Source organism: Pelmatolapia mariae, linkage group LG3_W (genome assembly GCF_036321145.2).
Source record: "Pelmatolapia mariae isolate MD_Pm_ZW linkage group LG3_W, Pm_UMD_F_2, whole genome shotgun sequence".
In the NCBI taxonomy this organism is placed as follows: Eukaryota; Metazoa; Chordata; class Actinopteri; order Cichliformes; family Cichlidae; genus Pelmatolapia; species Pelmatolapia mariae.
In genome coordinates this window covers 52624227-52645354 of record NC_086229.1, presented here as the reverse complement: position 1 = coordinate 52645354, position 21128 = coordinate 52624227, and the positions used below count along the sequence as shown (strand labels likewise).

General features: G+C 43.2%; 3 protein-coding genes across 4 annotated transcripts; 1 reads left to right on the top strand and 2 right to left on the bottom strand.

Moving 5' to 3' along the window:
• Positions 1-3305, bottom strand: LOC134624637 (tripartite motif-containing protein 16-like). The gene has a single exon (XM_063469652.1). The coding sequence runs from the start codon at positions 2087-2089 to the stop codon at positions 491-493; it is 1599 nt and encodes a 532-aa protein (XP_063325722.1). The 5' UTR covers positions 2090-3305; the 3' UTR covers positions 1-490.
• Positions 3306-3403: 98 nt separating this feature from the next.
• Positions 3404-7846, bottom strand: anapc10 (anaphase promoting complex subunit 10). 2 transcript variants are annotated; one of them, XM_063469653.1, is made up of 6 exons: positions 7712-7846; positions 7061-7176; positions 6725-6815; positions 6429-6549; positions 6252-6305; positions 3404-4225 (listed from the first exon to the last, which is right to left on the bottom strand). In XM_063469653.1, exons 2-6 carry the CDS (start codon positions 7173-7175, stop codon positions 4046-4048), a joined length of 561 nt encoding a protein of 186 aa, XP_063325723.1. In that variant the 5' UTR covers position 7176; positions 7712-7846; the 3' UTR covers positions 3404-4045. The 2 variants fall into 2 exon arrangements, with proteins under 2 accessions (XP_063325723.1, XP_063325724.1); XM_063469654.1 differs by lacking the exon at positions 3404-4225 and having other exon boundaries at positions 6252-6355.
• A 70-nt stretch (positions 7847-7916) lies between these two features.
• Positions 7917-19987, top strand: abce1 (ATP-binding cassette, sub-family E (OABP), member 1). The gene is made up of 19 exons (XM_063469651.1): positions 7917-8040; positions 9123-9264; positions 9348-9433; positions 9554-9651; positions 12188-12305; positions 13097-13234; positions 13323-13392; positions 13793-13889; positions 14015-14104; positions 14178-14299; positions 14426-14550; positions 14936-15032; positions 15437-15496; positions 15569-15627; positions 15911-16021; positions 16461-16603; positions 17050-17172; positions 17252-17363; positions 19593-19987. The coding sequence occupies exons 2-19, from the start codon at positions 9162-9164 to the stop codon at positions 19638-19640; spliced, it is 1800 nt and encodes a 599-aa protein (XP_063325721.1). The 5' UTR covers positions 7917-8040; positions 9123-9161; the 3' UTR covers positions 19641-19987.
• Positions 19988-21128: the final 1141 nt, after the last annotated feature.

The following is a 21128-nucleotide window of genomic DNA, read 5'->3' as shown; positions in this document are numbered from 1 at the left end:
TGTGTTAAAACACAAAAATCAAGAACAACAAAAAGAAAGAAAATCAGCATGTATCAGTTCAAACATGTAACAAACTTCACACAGGAGGGTTTACATTAAGCAAGTCTTCAGATTGAGTCTCTATAAAATCCACATCTTCTCTAGTAGAATACGTGTGACTTTGTGTGCTGGAAGGACTGAAATTAAAAGACTTATTCAGAGTGTAACATTTCATCTGTGAGCTTAAACAATACTATTCATTAAAAACAATTGTATTTATAATACTAGTGTCTTCTTGATATAAAAACGGAAGTTCATTAATGTTTGTTCATTTTTATTAGATTTTATGATCTTCTCCATACAAGCTAATTAGAAATTGTTTTAGGTCTAACAGAATTTACTTTCAAAAAAGTTTCTGGTGTCACTCTGACCTCTTTTCAAAATCTGTTGACAACAATCATGGAGACCAAAGAAACAGGAACTAGCTGTCCCTCAATGACTTCTGTCTATTTCAGTTTAATATCTCTGCAGTGTCTCCATGATCAATAAAAAGACCAAGTCCAGCATAGAGCGGCTGAGTGAATGTGGTCTGGACTCTGTGGAGGAGAGTCATGGTTTCAGAGACGCTGTAGAAAGACAGAATACCTGCACTGTGATCCAGGTACACTCCTACTCTGGAGGACCGAGGACCTGAGAGGTCAGTTTGGACTTTGTTGTGTAAAAATTTGCAACTTTTTCTGTCACAGCTCAATAACCAAGACTTGTCATTAAATCCAAATCCACATTCATCTGACTCTCCTGCTCTGCTGATATTCTTGTATGCGACTGCTGCATCAACTCCACCCCCTCTCCACTTCACCTCCCAGTAACAACGTCCAGTCAGACTCTCTCTACTCAGGACTTGATAATAATCAGTGAATCTGTCTGGATGATTAGAGTAAGTCTGTTTTTGTCTCATTAATGTCACTTTTCTGTTCCCCTCAGATAATAACAATTCTCTGTGTGCTGTGTTTGGATCCAGTATGATTTCATGTGAATATTTTAAGAATCCAGCTCTGGTCTTTGGCTCTGGTGATGACAATAAAACATCCTCTTCAGTGACTGTCAGTGAGATGTTTGTCCATTCCTCTCTCAGAATGTCCTGTAGTTTATCTCTGGTCTCTGACACAGCTGCTGTCACATCCTCAAAGTAGCTCAGAGGACGAATATTGATGCTGGATGAGTGTGTAGACTCACTGAGTGCTGACAGTGAGGGGTAGTTGTGTAGAAACTGGTTGTGATCCTCTGTGTGTGAGAGCTGCTCCAGCTCGCCGTCTTTCCTCTTCAGCTCAGCGATCTCCTGCTCCAGCTTCTCCTGAAGCTCTTTGACTCGACTCACTTCAGTTTCCTGCTGGGATCTGACCTGCTGCTTCACATCAGAGCTTCTTTTCTGGATGAGACGGATCAGCTCAGTGAACATCTTCTCACTGTCCTCCACTGCTTTATCAGCAGAGCCATTGATGGCCTCCACCTCCTGTTGAAGCAGCTTCACATCTTTCTCTCGCTCCTGGATTCTCTGCTGGATGTTTAGTCGTCTCACCTCGAGCTCCTTCTGCTTCTCAGTCCTTTCTGCTGCAGCTGGGACTGTTTCATGGCCTTTATGACGAGAGCAGATGTTCTCCTGGAGCTTCTTGGAGGGGGCCACCAGCTTGTGTTTCTTTAATGGAGCTGCATCATAGTGAGGTTGGAGGTGTTTCTCACAGTAAGAGGCTGGACAAGATAAACAGGATTTGATGGCTTTCAGCTTCCTCCCAGTGCAGACATCACAGGCCACATCTTCAGGTCCAGCATAGCAGTGATCAGCTGGAGCAGCTTGGAGTCCAGTCTTCTTCAGTAACTCCATCAACTCTGCTAACATGGTGTTTTTCTCCAGGTCAGGCCTCAGTGTGAAAGTCTTCCTGCACTGAGGGCAGCTGTGGATTCCCTTCCTGTCCTCTTCATCAAAGTGGGTTTCGATACAGTTCATACAGTAACTGTGTCCACAGGGAATAGTCACAGTATTCTTCAGTAGATCCAAACAGATCCAACAAGAGAACATTTCTCGATCTAGCTGATCTCTTTTCTGCGCCATTTCTCCTTCTCAGTAAGAGTGAGTCTGTGAGTGTCTGTTACATAGTGGTGAAACTATTTCAGAAAATATGTGGACAGACTGGAGCTGCTGTGCTTCAGGTAGAAGAGGGAGGAGTTAACAGACTTTAACTTTTACCAGGAAGAACAGTTTGAAGTAGACACTGTTTAGTAACTTTAAACAACATAGGTCTGTTTGTAGTTTGCATTTTTATCCGTTACCTCCTAATCAGTTAAAAATCTGTAAATACATAATCAGCAAATGCAAACAACACTTGCAAATAAATATATATTCTGCACCCAATGAGACCACAGCAATACGTACAACAACTGCAACTCCTACAAATGAGTCAGCCTCTGAAACTGCAGGAATTATAAAACTGTATCTACAGTAATGGCTAAAACTAAACATGGCAAGTATCTCAAGATTTGCACCTACGCAAACGGGTGAAAGTACCACTGCAATGAAGCAACCATTGACATTATACCTGCAACTAACAACACCAACATTGTCAAGTCAGTGAAACTGAAATGACTGAAACTTGAGTAACTGATACAAATAAATTATACCAGCAGCTGAAACTGGTGCAACTAAATGAAATACCCAAGCTACATCACCGTCTGGTGCTAGTTATGGAAACTTCCACAACTTAATCAAACACTGAAACTACTGAACATCTGAAACTACAGATGGAAAGTTAGGCAGCTAAACTGCAGCAAGATCTAGTAAAAGTAAAGCTAGAGCAACTGCTGTGACTACAAACTACAGCAACATGTGGATCAGGCAACCACTTATGTGACAATAAAAAACTGAGTTTTTAAGTTTATGCCTTGCTGCAGAGTTTTTAACGGCCTGCAAATGTTCCAAGGAGTTTTTGTTTAGACATATAAACAGTGAGTTACAATAGTCCAAACATGATGAAACGAATGCATGTATAACCACCTCCAGTTCAGTGTGTGACACAATAGGACTTAATTTAGCAGTGATAAGTGATAAAAGAAAGACCGAACCAGAGATTTGAACATCCAAAGTGAGAGCAAAGTCAAAAGTTACCCCAAGGTTCCCGATAGACGATTTCACAAATGTCGAAAGGGGACCTAGAGCTTTCATCATCGTAAGTGCATGTCTGTCAGGAACACATACAAGGACTTCAGTTTTTCCTTCATTAAGTTGGAGGAAGTTGTCAGTCATCCAACCTTTAATGGAGTCTAAGCCCTTTTTCAGAATCTTCAGCTTAGAAACATCTTGGGGCTAAAAAGAAATGTATAACTGAATTTCACCTGCATAGCAGTGATAGCAAATGTCCTCAAAATATGCTGAAAAGGAAGTAGATATATTAGAAACAATAAGGGCCCCAATACAGAACCTTGTGGCACACCATAGGTAAGGGAAGTGAAGGATGACCTGCACTTAGGAACCGCCACAGAAAAGTGGTGGTCAACCATATCAAAGGCCGACGTGAGGTCCAACATCAGCAGAACAGAACATTTTCCTGCATCATCAACGTATTACCGTTTTCAAACCTCATTTTCTTCAAGTAAAGCAACAACATCTGCGACTAAACCAAGAAGCCTAAGACTGAGCACAGCTACAGAATAAAGTTATAGTTTTCTACACGAACACAGTTACATTCTGGGTTTTTGAAACATTTATTTTTACCTTTTTATTAACAATCCACAACAGGAAACAATGTGTAGGCACAAAAGTTGTTTTTTTTTTTCTTTTTCATACTGCGAGAGACAAAAAGGTTAAATTTAGGAACCAAATTCATATCAAAGCATTCACTCTGTGTGGAAACTCATTGTTAAAACATGTAAACCAACACTGACTGGGTGAATGACTCTGACTGAACATCTTTAAATATTCAACACTGGCAGCTTCACTGGTGTTCCTCTCATTGATAATGATCTGCAGCAGCTCCAGATATAAGTCTGTCGGGGTTCCTGGGTCACGTCCAGATCACCTGATGGTCCGGTACATCATAAAGTCGACCGTGGTGCATCGTGGGAACTTGCCGATCGAGCTCTCCTCCACGGGCGTGTAAACTTTGATCTGCCTCATGTGCGTGTCTCTCCCGTTCTGGTGGTTGGCCAGCACGGCGATCTGAATCATGAATGTGCTGATGGGCTCGTTTGTGCGCTGAAAAACACACACACACACACACACACACACACACACACACACACACACACACACACACACACACACACACACACACACACACACACAGTGACCGAGCATCAAGCCACTTCTTTAAAGATACTTATTAATCTGCCAATTTTAACTACAACTTTCACCACCGGGAGACAGTGTTTTACCAGCAGCTGCTGTTCTGTTTAAGTTCAATGTTTCTGTTTTAGGTGCTCCCATTGAGAAGAATGTGCTGCTTAAATAAATATTACAGCAGCAGTCCCCAACCTTTTCTGTGCCACGGACCAGTTTATGTCTGGCAATATTTTCACGGACCGGCCTTTAAGGTGTCGCGGATAAATACAACAAAATAAAAGCAGTCCCATTACCAAAAAAAAGAAAAAAGAAGATTTATTCATAACACATGGGAAAAGACCCAGAGAAACTGAGCTAACCAGAAAAACTATGAAAACCATAAATTTCACACCTGAGTCTCAACTCTCATGGCCCGGTGCCAGTCGGTGGCCCAGGGGTTGGGGACTGCTGCATTCATTAGACTGACTCACTGCTCCATCTTGTGGTACAAACTGGTATTACATAACAACAACACAGATGCTTTTCTTTTACATTCTGTTAATGTTGTAGTGACATTTTAAACATTTTTAACCATATTTAAACACAAGAATTTGCAAAAACGTATCTCTAGCTCCCCTGAGATGAAAAACAAACAAACAAAACACTCAAGTTTATCTTCACTGTCCAATCATAAGAGCTGTAGTTTACTGCACTTGGTGGCATGTAAAGACCCCCCACAAGTCTTAGGTGGAGAAGCGCTGCTTTATTTTTCTGCATTACATCTATTTTGCAGGAACAGTGCTTCACAAATTTATCACACCACCGCCCAGTGTAAGGTTTATACCACCCTAAATGAACAGTATTTATAATTATCAAATTCACTTTTTATGTTTCTATAATGGTTAAGTCAACAATGTGTACAAGCAGAAGCACCCAGTGCTCATAAAATGTTCATTTTTAATGCTAATAAATAATTTTTGCTGTTATCCATGCATTTTTTAAATTTACTGTCTTACCAAAAACAAAGAATAAAAGTGTAAAGCACAATATTATTTTTGAATCAAAATTCCAAATTACATTTATTTGCTTGCATTCATGAACATAAAAACTTTGTTATAGTGGTCAAATGTCATGTCTGAGTGCCAGCTCAAGTTTAGGTACAAAAACATGAATTCAGTCATTTTTAATTTTGTTTGTTTGTTTGTTTACACATTTTTACAGAACTTCTTTGTTCTCTTGATTTTAAGATAAGATAACTCTTATTACCATTGCACAGTCACACTTTGTACAAAAATACAGTGAAATTAGAAAACTGTCCCCTGTCAGCACTAAACACAACAAAACACAACACAAACTTTAAAGTGGATAAAAAGTGCAAGGAAGGTATGAATTAACGAATGAATGTTCATTGCACAATGAACGAATAATTTTGTTATCCGCTGTACATCATCATAACCACAAACCCTTCTGAAAGCCTACTTCTACAACCTGCACCTCCCTTGAATGCCAACTACACATGGGCTCAGCACAGACAATGAAGGCAGCGATTAAACGGTGCAGTACTGTTGTTTCCTTCTATAGAAACACTGAACAGTCGCCTGTGGAGAGAAATCTGTACACTTCCTAATCAGTAGGTGTAGTAGTTATCTGCAGTTCCCTGACTTTGGCCATTATGGGAAAGAGTGCAAAAAGAGGGAACAAATGTCTCTCTCGGTCTTTCAATCACTGTGGCTGGGTGTCAGTATTTACATCTACACGTTTATACAGACGGTAAGCCTGCAAATGTTCCACAGTGAGTAAATGACTGGATTCTGTCCCCTGACCGAAGGCTTTACATTCACTTACACCCTGTCGACCAGAGACAATCAGAAATGCAAACAGAGACCACAGAGCAGGATGTTACAGAGTCCTGTTTTGGTCAAACGCAGCATTTAAAGGTTGGAAAAATATTAATTCTTACCGGATTCATGAGAGAGATGTGAATCCATCCACTGGGCTCCACCATCTCTAGCTGCTGCAGAGGGAAAGACGAGGAAGAGGAGGGTCTGAGTGGTTTTGAAACCTCTGGATGAAATTTATTAACCAGATTATTTTTATTCATTATTCATTTTATTGAGATATATACACAAAGCTTTACCCTGATTTCTTGAAGATTGTGGAAGTTGTTGCCGACTCGCACCGAGATCTTACTCGGGGTGTAGCTCTCGTCTGATTTATAATCAGCATAAATGCACAACATCTTCACTGTCGTCCTCCTCCTTTACTCCACAGGTCGCATATTAAAGAAAGTGAATTAATGACAAAGCAAAAGAGTAAAGTTCTGTCAGCAGCAGCACACACACAAATAAAATGAACAACACATTCCAGTTAAAGATAACGTACATTTTCCAGGTTTACTTTAATTTCTCTTGTACAGAAGCTGGAAAACGTTACCTGAACTGTATGTTGACCAGGTGAGGCTGCGACCCATCCGACTGCCAGTAGGTCTCCAGGTTGTCATCCCTTAGCTGATCCACTCCAAAACCTGGACACGTAGAGGGCAAACACATCAGACTAGAATTGCTCCCAACGGCCTCTGAAATTGATCCAAACCTGGCAATTGTGCAGTAAGGCAAACTGCTTACTACACTGTGAAAATGTGGATATGCATATGAACAGCTCCAAAGAGAAAAATAACACAATTTCTGAGATTGTGTCCACTTCTGAAAGATGTTTACAGTCATCTGCACACACAGCAGACTGTATGCATGGGAGTGAGGGAGTAGTTACCAGGTTTACAGGAAGAGAGGGACCACACCGCCTGGGAGCCGATCTCCCGAACCGTCCCGGTCCGCTCCAGCTGCTTCGGGTCAGCTCCAGGTGGTGTCTTGCTCGGTGTCGCCATACTTTAAAACAAAAAACACAAGTTCAGCACACTCTGATGGAAAATCTGACGCGTTTTTCTCAAAAGGTTCATGGAGATCAGTAACCTAACACCAACGTCTATTCATGTTTTCGATATTTTAAGGTTTATTCACACTTAGTAAATACAACTTAATCAACGAAGCCAATATAACTGTATTTTAATAATAAGCTGACAATTAGGTAAAGTTCGGCTTATAAATATCACTACTGGTACCATCTATTTTAACTAGATTTTAATAAGACGCAAACCTTTATGCATATTTTAAACATTTCGAGCTCTATTTCCATTTAATAGAAAATATAGAAAATGTAAGTCCTGTTTAGGAGTAAGGGGACCTTTTGGTAAACTTCGTCGTATAAATGACAAAGCTAGCGCATCTATTTCACCTAAAAAGTGACTTATTTGGGAGTTATTTATGACACTAGCTAGTCGCCAGCAGCTGACATTTCTCAACTCTAAACGCTCTCAAAACCACTAAAACTCAATCTACGCCACAGTTATTGAAGCCGACTCACAGACGCGTTAGTACAGGTCTCCGGGGTGTCGTGTCAGTGCATCAGAAATGCGGCTGCACGTCCAAAATAGTTTAAATCCGTTTCTATTTACACACTTCGAATCTCCCACTTTTTTGCGCCTCAGCGTCGCTTCTTATACACGTCACCAGCGCTGAGCAAGCAGTCGCGTGCGATCTGCGATGCTCCCGCCATCTTTCCTGCCGGCTTCCAGCCCGTGAGAGGAACACGTTGCTGGAAAAAAAAACAGAAGTTTCACCCCAGAGTTTTTGTGTCTAAACGTGTCTTCTCTTCTAATCCCTTCTTAACCGGGTAGCTGGAGCCGGATAAGGGTGAGTTTGTGTACTCATTGCCCTGGATTTTATTGCTTTTGACGTTTTTATTGCCACAGAAGCGAGCATATGTCCGGCTGCTGGGCCTCCGCTGCTAATATCGTGAAGCTAGCCGTTAGCATTCTCCAATGAACATCCTAAACTTCGCTTCCACCGGACTAGCGCCTCTTTAAAATTGGTCCGTTATCCAGTGTAATTGTATGGTTACAGCTTGTTGGGAGTCAGGTGGTGTGGTTTCCCCTGGGGGCTCGTATTGCTGAGACACAGGCCCTGAAAATATTACGTTTTCTTTTTAACGACAGGATCATGCGCCAAACTCCATTCGTAAATCTCCCAAGTTATGTTTCACATCACTCACAGTAGCAGACAGTCATGAGACTATAATTCCAAGACATTTTTAAAGTGTTTATGAGTAGTTTATTAATTCGGCATATGTATACACCACAGATCAGCACGTTATTGGAGGAGAAATCCCTAGCTTGATGCTCGTCGCCACCGCCCGTCATGCTACACTGCAGCTAGAATACAGCTAGTTAAAATAATTAATATTATGAGTTAAATTAATGCCGAACTAAAAAGAAAGTTGGGCACAGATTGTTTAAATGGGTTAAAGCGGGTATCTCCAGACATATGCGTACTGACGTGAAGTAACAATGAAAGGGCAGAATTTTAAATGGACCCTGGTGTGGCTCGCTCTTTCTTTACAAAAGACTGCAAAGCTCAAATGGGCCGGACTCCTGGGGGCCTAGATACGCACACACCAGACCAGGATTAGAATTAAAGACAGCAGGTATTAAATGCAGCCAGAGGCTGGTTTAGGGCAGGAGATCTGCAGCACTCTATTGTTGGATAAAAAGAGCGTTTGTTCAGAATTGAATGTGTTGTTTCAGCAGAGTTAACATTGTGCATGTGGATGCAGGTTTGACCCCGACTGCTGCACTCTACATTTAGAGACTTTTTGGATGGTTTTGGGCAGCTGCATGCTAATCATGACTCAGTTTATAAATTGTTCCTGTTTCTCTTTGTACATTTAATCATATTTTCTCAAAACCAGCTCCTCAGATATCGATTTGTTTCTCCAGCTCCACAGGCGCTAACGTCCATCATTCCCGCCCTCAATCATGGCGGATAAGAACACCAGGATTGCCATCGTCAACCATGACAAATGCAAACCTAAGAAATGCCGTCAGGAGTGCAAGAAGAGCTGCCCGGTCGTCCGTATGGGTGAGTGTGGAGATGATCGCACCGACGGCGCGAACTAGAGTTAAAGAGAAATGTGTCTAAATGTGAACCGTGTGTGTCTTCAGGTAAACTGTGTATTGAGGTGACTCCACAGAGTAAGATAGTGTGGATCTCAGAGTCTCTGTGCATAGGCTGTGGCATCTGCATCAAGGTAATCTTAGCGCCTGAATATCTATCAGGAAATGATCCTTTCAGACTGCTTTTAGTCACAACGTTTAAACTATTAAGAGTGTGTTTTTGAAGTTTGTTTCATGACTTTTTCTCCTTGCAGAAATGTCCGTTTGGAGCACTGTCGATCGTCAACCTTCCCAGCAACCTGGAGAAGGAAACCACACACAGATACTGTGCCAACTCCTTCAAACTGCACCGGTACGGCGATAAACCTCCAGTCTGTTTACCTTCACTTCACAGCTGAGCAGTGTTTCCTCTGACATGTTACAAAAGCCTCGGGAAACAGGTCGGAATTAAATTCCAGCGTAGCTGTTATTCTTGGATCGCTCCCTTAGTTCTGATAACCTCCGCCGTGTGCTATGATTTTAATTTTAGTTATTACTGGTTAATAGATTTGTGCCTCCAGGTTTCAGTTTTCGTTTGGAGGGTCCACAGATTCTTAGCCTGAAGGCTGCACATCAGGTCAGGTGTGGTTTTGCAGCACTGTCCAACACGGACTTCTGATGGAACATCTCGAGGGATCTGAGGAGAAACAAGTTTTTTTTGTTCACACAAATAAAGAAAATCTCCCTGTGACTTTACTACTCCATGGAGATGAAATCAAAAGTGAAGATTTTTGTGTTCCTTCTTTTTCTGAGGGGAAAAAGATGGAACACACACACGTAAAGGAAGCACTCAAAACATGTGGTTATCCTAACTGGGCGTTTATAAAGTCAGCAAAGAGGCACAGAAAAGAAGATCAGACACCAGCGAGGGAGGATAAGAAAGACAGACGCAACAACGTTGTCATCCCCTATGTAGCCGGTGTATCAGAGAAACTCAGGAGAGTTTTCTCCAAGCACGACATCCCAGTGTACTTCAGACCCAGCAACACACTCAGACACAAACTGGTTCACCCGAAAGACAAAACTCCAAAACACAGACTTAACAACGTGGTGTATGCTGTACAGTGCAGCGAGGAATGCCCAGACCTCTACATTGGAGAAACCAAACAGCCACTTCACAAGCGCATGGCACAACATAGAAGAGCCACCTCCACAGGACAAGACTCAGCAGTCCATCTGCATCTTAAGGACAAAGGTCACTCTTTCGAGGATGCCAATGTTCACATTTTGGACAGAGAGGACAGATGGTTTGAAAGAGGAGTGAAAGAGGCCATCTATGTCCACTGTGAGCGACCATCTTTGAACAGAGGCGGTGGTTTACGACACCAACTGTCTGCCATCTATAATCCAGTTTTGAGTTCCCTCCCCAGACGCCTTAACGCCCACTCACATCCTGGGCCATCTGACCTCAGGAATTCACACGACAAGGTGGGGCCAGGTTTCACAATGAGCTCACCCGAAACCCTGGCTGATTAGGTCCCACACTCACTTTCACACCTTGGCTCATGTGATTAGAGGATCATCAGGGGGTCCTTTGTCCCTCTTTGGGGGGGGAAACTCCCACTGGGTTTAAATCTGGGACTCTCGGCCATTTGACCTTAGAACTGAAGAAGCTTCTCGGATGAGAGGTGAAACGTCTTCAAGCAACTTAAAGAAGTCCAGACGCTTTTCTTTGCTAACTCCTTTGACTACGATGACCTGGATGACTGAGAACCTTCACAGACAAAAGTGAAGATCGCTCTTTTGATTTCCTGGAGGAGATTTAGGATCCGTGAAAGGGGATCAAGCTCCACGGTGATGATCTCAACAGTAAACAGAAGTTTACGTCCACTCGGGTCTACAACCCTGTGAGTGTTCTCCTCACTTGATGCCCTCTGGCTGGAAACTGTGGACTCCTCAACTGAGAACCTGCTACTGCTCATAGCTGGAGAGCCAGCTCTCAGTAGCAGTGATGATCATCTACATGAAGTTTGTGTCAGACTGAAACAAGTTGATGCTCATTCTCTGTACAACAAGAGGACCTTTAAAAAGTGAGAGGTTGACCTTGGAGGGGAGAACGTGGCTGTAGCCACATAAATAATAAAAATAATGTTTCAACTGTTAATGATTTTTATGCTTTAAATAAAAGCAATAATCAGCTGCCTCTCCACTGAGGTCCTAACCCAGGGCTGTGATGGTGCTGTCGGTACGACCATCGTACTCTGAATATACTCTGTTGCAGACGCGAACAGCTGGAGAGCCGCTGTCCATGTAGTCATTTCTGAGAATTTGCTGCGCTGTCATGTAAGTTCTCTGCTGACGAGTCTGCGTGGTCACTGAAACAGCGGCATTTGAACATCCACACGGACCCTCATCTTAACCGTCTGATGATGACATTTACTTCATTTTACGTAAGCGGACCCTAACGGGCTGATGGAGCTGGACAGAGTAATTCCTGATTAAAGAGAGGCAGCTGAATGACATCGAGGATCGTCACATCATGACAGGAAGCACAGCTCTAGTTCAATACCAGCAATTGAACTTTCATAATAAAAGCATGGAAAGTGACCTATCAGTCTTTAAGTCTCTACATACCCAGGTAGCCCATCTATGTAAAGAAACACTGCTAAGACTTTGGGTTTAAGTAAGAGCTTATTATTATTGCTCAGCAATGAAGTCATTTTAGAGTCAAAAATCTGGAGCTGAATTTTCTTCATAGCAGCAAAGAAAACTCCTCAAACCAAAGCAGAAACACCTGAAAGGAAAGCTGACACTAAATGATGAAATTATTTGATTATTAGCTTATGTTGAAGTCTGTTATGGTGGGTCAAGATATTTATTGTGTGTGTGTGTGTGTGTGTGTGGTGCAGGCTGCCTATCCCCCGGCCCGGTGAGGTTTTGGGGCTGGTGGGGACCAACGGTATCGGCAAGTCCACAGCTCTGAAAATCCTGGCCGGAAAACAGAAACCAAACCTGGGGAAGTTCGATGTGAGTGTTCGCACATGACACACATGCACACAGGCTGGCAGTCATGTTGCTGCTGGCCCGAGAAGATAATGTTTGGGTGGAGTTGCCATTTTTGGTTTGCTGGCCATCAGTTTAGCAACAGGAAAAGATTAAGGTGTGCCTCCACCAACCGGTCGGGTAACTTTATCAGGAAATGCTCTTCTAACTCCTAATGATGGTTGAAATCTTTAGCCAGAGCCAAAAGGAAATTCTTGATTAGGTTCTAAAGTTCCATTTAAAAACAAAACTCCTCCCTTGTAATTCAGTTTGACTCATTTACTCATGTTGTTCAGCGCATTCATTGTAAAGCCATGACTTACTGATACTGACCTGCAGTTTTTCGTAATTTTTGTACTTTTGTTATTAATTTTCTGTAAGTATCCTTACAAGTCCCATATTTCCTGTTAGTAAAGTAGAACCATTTGCACATCTGTTTCATAAGACAGATGTGTAGCAAGGAACAGACTTCAGTGACATTTACACAGTAAACCTCTTTGCTTGAAAAGCTGCGAACAAATTAACTTGTGCAGGTTAGACATGTGCAGGACAACACACCAAGTTGTGGTTACATGGACTCTATCAGCCCAGCTTTGCATGATTCACGTTCAAAGTAATGCTTCTTTTTCTTATACTAGGCCTCAGTGCAGACACTCAGTTCATCATCCTGGATCTGATACAGACCCCAGAGTTTTTCACCCTCAGGGATCATTTCCACACATTGACCTCGTTATCGGAAGCTTTGTATTTTAATGATCCATATTTTGAAATCCCAGAATCCTCCAGACTGGCAGGAGATCCTGACCTACTTCAGAGGGTCCGAGCTGCAGAACTACTTCACCAAAATCCTGGAGGACGACCTGCGGGCCATCGTGAAGCCGCAGTACGTCGACCAGATCCCAAAGACCGTCAAGGTTCCCGACTTTTCCTTGAATATATCGTTCCTGTTGACATGGGCGTTTGCTCTGATGGCCGGTTGTAATTGTTCGTCTCCACCTGCAGGGGTCAGTAGGGGCCATCCTGAGCAGGAAAGATGACACAGACACACAGGACCTCGTCTGCGAACAGCTTGGTGCACACACTCTCTCTCTCTCTTAATTACAAGCTGAAGAACCTTCATGTGGAAGCGTTTACACCCCAACTGTAAACGGTTTAGTGCCGTTATGAACAAACACAGTCGTGTGTTAGTATTTTTAGGCTGATACACACTGTTTACTCTTGTGAGGACCATGTGACACATCACAGGACCATTCATTGGAACAGACTTATTTCATGGGTCATATTTAAAGGAAGCGTGTGTCTCAGTGTGGAGCTGATAGACCAGTTTGTGCAGAAACTATTCCTATTCTTAAAATAATCCCACAAAACCAGCGTTTAATCCCAAGGATCTGCCCCCTGTTTTGGGATTTTTTTATTTTTAAAATGCTGTGTATAAACAACATTTCTAATTGCGTCTCCGTGTTTGTCTGCAGATCTGAGTCACCTGCGGGAGAGGAACGTGGAGGATCTGTCCGGAGGAGAGCTGCAGAGGTTCGCCTGTGCTGTCGTCTGCATCCAGAAAGCCGACATGTGAGGAAACAGCCCGAAAGCTTATTTATTTAATATTTAACAAACGTTGTATTGTTTCGTCTGTGAGCTGAGAGCCGAGCTCGCAGACTGACCGCCGTCCTCTTGTTTCTGCTCTTCTGCTGCAGTTTCATGTTTGACGAGCCGTCCAGTTACCTGGATGTTAAACAGAGGCTGAAGGCCGCCATCACCATCCGCTCACTCATCACCCCCGACAGGTTTGTCACTTCAAAGCTTCGGTTTGATCCCTGGAGGTGCACTGCCGCTCTTAAACGTGATGTTGCGTTGCAGGTACATCATCGTGGTGGAGCACGATCTGAGCGTGCTGGACTACCTGTCGGACTTCATCTGCTGTCTGTACGGAGTCCCGAGCGCCTATGGAGTTGTTACCATGCCCTTCAGCGTCAGAGAGGGTAAAAACATTATTGCACCACATCTCTGTAAAAGTGTGAAGAAACGAGTGGTGGTATTTGTCCTTAATATCACCGTCGCTAAATGGACCCAAAGCATGTCCTGATCTTCCTGCATCCTTCCTCCAGGTATCAACATCTTCCTGGACGGTTACGTCCCCACGGAGAATCTCAGGTTTCGCGAGACGTCGCTGGTCTTCAAGGTGGCTGAGACAGCCAATGAGGAGGAGGTGAAGAGACTCAGGCACTACCAGGTCAGTTTATGTGCCTAATCTCTGAATCACCGCTCATTTGCTCTGGCTCGTTGTTTTCTTTTTGTTTTTCCTCCCCCACCACTTTCATTTCCTGTCATGTTTTTCTTTTCAAAATAAAAGCTTTGTCACACAGGGCTTTAGTTCTATCTGCCGATTCCTTTTCTCTCTTGAGCTTTTTCGGTCTTGTGGGTTTAGAAATGTCGTCATTAACCCTTTAAAGCCCACCACAGGACCAAGTCCGTTCATTATTGAGATACACTAATTTTTATGAAGTGCAAGAAAAATGAAAAAAAATATTATTGTGCACAGTTTGCAAAAAAAGCAGCATAGGAAAATGAGCTGAGTCGCTTCTTTGTTGAATGTTTGATTGTTTGCTGTCGTTCAGTATCCGGACATGTCGAAGACGATGGGCGAGTTCACGCTGGACATCAAAGGAGGAGAGTTTACAGACTCTGAGATCATGGTGATGCTGGGAGAGAACGGTGAGCCGCGCTGAGGGTTCTAGTTTAAACACCTTTTTAAAATTGAATCTTTCAGATGTTTCATTTAGAAGCAGCTTCAGAGGCCGTCACGTATTTTATCATTTCCAAGCCAATTTTTAAAAGAATCTAAATTAAAGGGTCTGAACCTGTAATTTTTCTTAGTCAGTTATTTAATTTTGGAGAAGAAAAGTTGAAAAATATGAAAAATCTCGTAGCTCAGACGAGCTCATTTAAAATGACACTAAAGAAGGAGATTAATGAAGATATGAAATATAATAAAAATATGGATCATTTTGTTTCCTCTGACCGTTTCTCTCTAACATCAGAACGACTGCATTTCTCACAGAAATGAAAAAGTTGACACGTGCACGTCTGAAAGTGTGTATGTGTGTGTGTGTTTCCAGGCACAGGGAAGACAACCTTCATCAGGATGTTGGCCGGTGGGCTCAGACCTGACGGAGGAGGTGAGTCTCCCCCTCTCAGATGAAACTGGATTAAACCGGACGCACGCACTGACCCTGAGCTCTGTCTTTCAGGCGAGGTTCCCATCCTGAACGTCAGCTACAAGCCTCAGACCATCAGCCCCAAGTTCAAGGTCAGCTCTCGTTTTCTAACCGCGGACCCATTACAGGCTCATCCATCCGTCTGTTTCACTGCTTTCAGCCTGCTGATTGATTTTAGTCAGCAAACTGTGAATTTACAGAAATCCAGGGTTCAGAGTCCAAAGACGTTTAAATAAAGTTGAAGCAGACTTTCACCATTGTTCATATCATGGAAAACAAACTAAAATTTGATACATCAGATTAAACGTTTCAAGTCTGTGTGCAGCGACCAAGGTCAGGTTTTCTGATGGAGTCGAGTGTGTTTTACGTTTTCAGGGCAGCGTCCGAGCTCTGCTGCACGAGAAGATCAGAGACGCCTACACGCACCCGCAGTTTATCACCGACGTCATGAAGCCGATGCAGATCGAGAGCATCATCGACCAGGATGTAAGAGAGACACACACATTCTTGTTTGGATATCTTAGTGAGGACATCTAATTAACATAATGCTTTCCCTAACCATCAGCCTAACTTGTAACCCTGACACTAAAACCACATTTGGAGTCTCAAAAATGCCCTCAAACTCGTGAGGACAGGACCTTTGTCCTCATAAGTAACCACAAGTAGAGTAACATTGCAATTTTTGATCCCCGCAAAAATGTCTAAACAGGTACACACAAACACACTAACCTGATCTTTGTCCTGGATAAGGCGCCTATCCATCTTTTTCCATTTTATTTTGTTACTTGTGTGTCATCAGACTCGATTTAAACGTAATTAAAATAAAATGTAAGGAGACTTTTTGAGCCGACTGGTGGGTAGAAAGTGTTTTCTAATGAGATATGATGAGGACGGGGTGATGAAGCTGCCTCTGCTCCGCCCACAGGTGCAGAACCTGTCTGGAGGTGAGCTGCAGAGAGTCGCCCTCACGCTCTGTTTGGGAAAACCGGCCGACGTGTACCTCATCGACGAGCCCTCCGCCTATCTGGACTCCGAGCAGCGATTGATGGCCGCCAGAGTCATCAAGAGGTATGCGCTCCTCTCCCTGCTCCTCAAGCAGCTCCGCTCCCCCTCCTCCTGTTTATCCTCACACACAAGCGTCAACGAATCTGCAGCGAGCAGCTTAAAAGTCAGGATTTCTTCTCAATTTACTTTGATACAAAGTCAGACGAGAGCGCATCTTAATCATATTTCAGGTAATCTCCTCGTTTCAGCTTCATTCTTGGACTCTGTGAGTAGCTTTGCATGATTTACAGCTCAACAGTATTTTTGTGTTCTTTGTTATTTGCTTGGTTAATCTTCGCAGCGGTGGAAGATGGTAAAAAGTGTCTGTCATGTCTCAAAATATGTAATTAAGGAGGAAAACTTCCACATTTGATGACCTGAAATGGTCTAATTAGAAGGCCTCGTTGTTGATTGCAGTTGCGTGTCTCTGCCCGTGTGTGGTGCTGTTGTGACACGTCTTTTATTTGCAGGTACATCCTCCACGCCAAGAAGACAGCATTCGTGGTGGAGCACGACTTCATTATGGCGACTTACCTGGCCGACAGAGTCATCGTGTTTGACGGGATTCCCTCCAAGAAGACTTCGGCCAACACGTAAGAGAAGCCGCTGAGTCTGAGCTGCTTCGTCAACTCGTCGGCTGCCGCCACGGTAACATGATGTTTGTTTTTTCAGGCCTCAGAGTCTGCTGGCTGGGATGAACCGCTTCCTATCGCTGCTGGAGATCACATTCAGGAGAGATCCGAACAACTTCAGGCCGAGAATCAACAAACTCAACTCCATCAAGGTAACGCCGCAACCCGACCTCCATGTTTGTTTGAACCTTTGTTTAAACACACTGACCGTCTCACACGGACGGTTTCTTGACACGAAAACGCAGCACTGAACTAATAATATTAAAAAGTAACTTTAATGACACATTAACACTATATTTTTCACCACACCTCAAACGTATGTGTAGTCAAATCATCAAACAAGGTTTAATTGAAACATAAAAGTTAATTTTAAAGGTTTTTCCAACAACAGCAGAGAGGATTAGAGACGTTCCTGTAGTTGGGTCTGATGTTTAAATCTGTCTGTGAGCTTCTTCAGGCATGGTTATTGAGTCTGTGTGAACATCAAGGTATAAACGAGCGTCCATGATGACGCAGACAGATGGCACGTAAGGTTTCACGGTCAAAGATGTATGTAACATGAGATGAAATGTGATGAAATTATGAACAACCCACCATCAGCGCAGTCACGGCGAGACTCGTGGGACATGAACAAATAAAACACGTAACAGCCTCGTTAGAGCCTGTTTATACTCGCTGCACAACAAAAATGACATCTTGTCCATCTGGATGTCGTTTCAGCCAGTCATGCATTTCCTGATTTTTGTAACCTGTCACAGGTGCCGCTGCAGCCAGTTTGCTGACGCAGTTTATGATTGTAGTTGTTTTTATCGGCGCTTTAGTGACGTCAGTGCAGACGCTCAATGATCGTACTGAGGGGCACCAGTGTGAGGCTTCTTCTCCTCCTCCGGGGTGATGTGGAGGTTTTATGTCAGTGGTGACACATGACAAAGTCCTCGCCCGTCAACACCGGTATAAATGATCCAGAGCTGTGGTGACTTCACCGTGACCTGCGCCCTGCCTCACAGGTGTCAGGGATGCACAGAGCTCCACACAGGAGAGTCCAGCTGTGATTGGTGCCGTGCTTCAGCCAGGCTGAATTCAGTTTTCTTCAGATCTGAGAGTCTTACATGACAAAGATGCAGCGGGTAGATCCATAAACTCGATTTATTTTGATTTACAACATTCCTGACTAACTCAAAGGATGTTTCTTTAAAGTTGAATCTAACAAATAAAACCCATTTGTTAAAAAATAAATCAAACAACCTAGAATACAAATGTAAACCAGTACACCATAGAGAGGGAAAGCATTATTATATATTATAAATATATATTTTTAATAAATATTTTTAAGTTCAGGCTCATTTCCAGCTCCATGTTTTTATTTCTTGGAGACTGTTAGCTTTGCAGGTCAAAATAATCCTAATTTATCTTGGTCACACATGCTCATGCTGCAGTGTGATTTGCTGTGTTTTAGTCCATTGTTGCCAGGCAACATGATGACATATGTCATGCATAACAAGTTTTGTTGAAATTAAACCGATGCGATGCTGTTATAAAGTGTTGCCGGTGCATAAATACTCCAAATGGGTCATTTTAGCCCACTGGAAGGTGGTTGCTAGGCAACAAGATGACATAATATGTGATAAAGATGAAGCCGTGTGCACGCTGGAAGCGACAGGGCGACCAGAGACCATAAAGTCAGTGACTTTCGACGAAATAACAGCTGGTGACACGAGGGGGATGGGAACCAAAATAGACTTGACTCAACTTACAGGCGAACCAATGAGAGCGAAGAACACCGCTGACCGACATACGACCTGGTAGTAAAAGTGTTAGAGAGTTACCTAGGCAACTGGACCCTGGAATGTTCTCAGGCAATCGGTTGCCGGCTTCAAGGCGACGTGCGACTGGCTGCCAGCGTGAAAGCAGCTGAAGAACCTCGTGTGGCCGCCTCTTGATTGCGAGTTTGCAGAGACTGAGCACTTTTAGCTCCGCCCCTTTTTATGTTTCACTGTTTTTGCCCGAAGCCTTGAATTTGACCAGACAGTTCTAATCCTGAGGTCCCTCGACCCGCTCAGATGCATTTAGTATTTTCTCTGAATCTGTTCAAACCCGAGGAGGCATCACAGCGCTCCTCTGGTTTCTCTGAAGACTCTTCTACCGTTACATGTGATCATTTTAGAGCTTTTACTGTGCTGAGCTGCAGTCGTCCACTCAGCTGTGGGGTTATTTAGAGATAATAATTAGAAAATGTCGCCCTCCCAGTATTATATATGCTGCTGCATATATAATATGGAAATCTTTATGTAGGGGGGTAGACAGAAAAATGGGAACGGCTTTAACTGTGATATCAGTGAGGAATCAGTCTAACCTTTGACCTCTGCCTCATCTCTCTGCAGGACACGGAACAGAAGAAGAGTGGGAACTATTTCTTCTTGGACGACTAAGACGGCGTCTCAGCTGACCAACGGTGACTACCCAGCTGCGTCTCGGCGCCGGCGCACGCTCAAGCGTTATAACCTTGACATTTCATGGCCGGCCTGCCAAACAGCAGACATATTAAAACTTTAAATAAAAAAAACATTTAAGAAAAACAAAGAAACATCAGCCTATATGTACCGGACTGCGTTCAATAGCCAGCAATGTTGTGAAGTGTTTAAAAATAAAGTGCATTGCGTTGTGTGTGTGTGCGTGCGTCAGGCTGAACACGCTCGGCTGAATTCAGAGGCAGCGAGAATATTTTAACACCCGTACATTTACAATCAGAATAAACTGATGCTTCCTCAACCAGGAATGCTCCGTGTGTGTCTTTGTTTGTAAACACCTTACAGACTCGAGGCTAACGCAACTCAATTCAGTTTTATTCACAAAAAAGATGAAGACCCTACAATAATACAGAGGAAACCCCCAACAATCATATGACCACAAATGCTTTGTGACAATGGGAAGGAAAAACTCCCTTTTAACAGGAAGAGACCTCCAGCAGAACCAGGCTTGGGGAGGGACAGCCATCTGCTGTGACCATTTGGGGGTGAGGGGAGGAACAGAGAGTGACAACTATTCAGACTGTGCTTGATACCTACAGGCGATTTAGATTCACCAGTTAACCAAACCAGTCACTGCAAGTCTTTAGACTGGGAGGAAACCGGAGTACCTAAGACACACGCCCCAGGATTTGAACCTTCTTGGGTGAGGCAGCAGTGCCACTGTACAGACACCTAGGAGCTGAAATATGGTTTAAAAGCATTTTCAGGAACTCTACACCCTTTAGAGCAGAGGTGATCAATCATTTAGTGTATGCCTGTTACCAGTTATCATTTCCTGAGCCCGCTAGTTATGTCATGTTGCTGCACATGGTGTGCAGAGACCATCATGTTTGTTTCATGTTAACTGGATGATGTTATGATACATATATCATCCTGCTTCCACTGGGTGGTGCTGTAACTGACCTATTATTGGCATGTTGATGTTTTCAGAGCAGAGATTGAACAATGTGTGGGGTTATTTCAGCTTTTATTGTGACGCCATGTAGTCAGTGGCCTCAGAGTGGATTTAAAGCAGGCCTGATTTAGCCTTGTGGCAAACAGAGAAAGGGAAATGGTAATGTTTGTGGCGACTTCCTCCTTGACTTATCACTGTCACAAGAATTTCAGAAAACTTGGCATTGAGGTTAGGGTCACTGAGATTTTTAGTATGAAACTGCTACGTTCCCTTGTTCTCAAGTTGAGCCTGCCCAAAAGTGACATTGAGCTAAGCTTTTCAAAAAAAGGTAGTTAATCAGAGATTTCATTGAATTACATCATTTAAAAACTGCACATTGTACTTACTCGTGATATCTTTGTCTAATAATAAAGTTTGATGACCTGAATCAGTTCTTCACAGCACTGCAGGCGATGATCAAAACCCATGAAACCTCTGAGGTGATCACCCCCCCT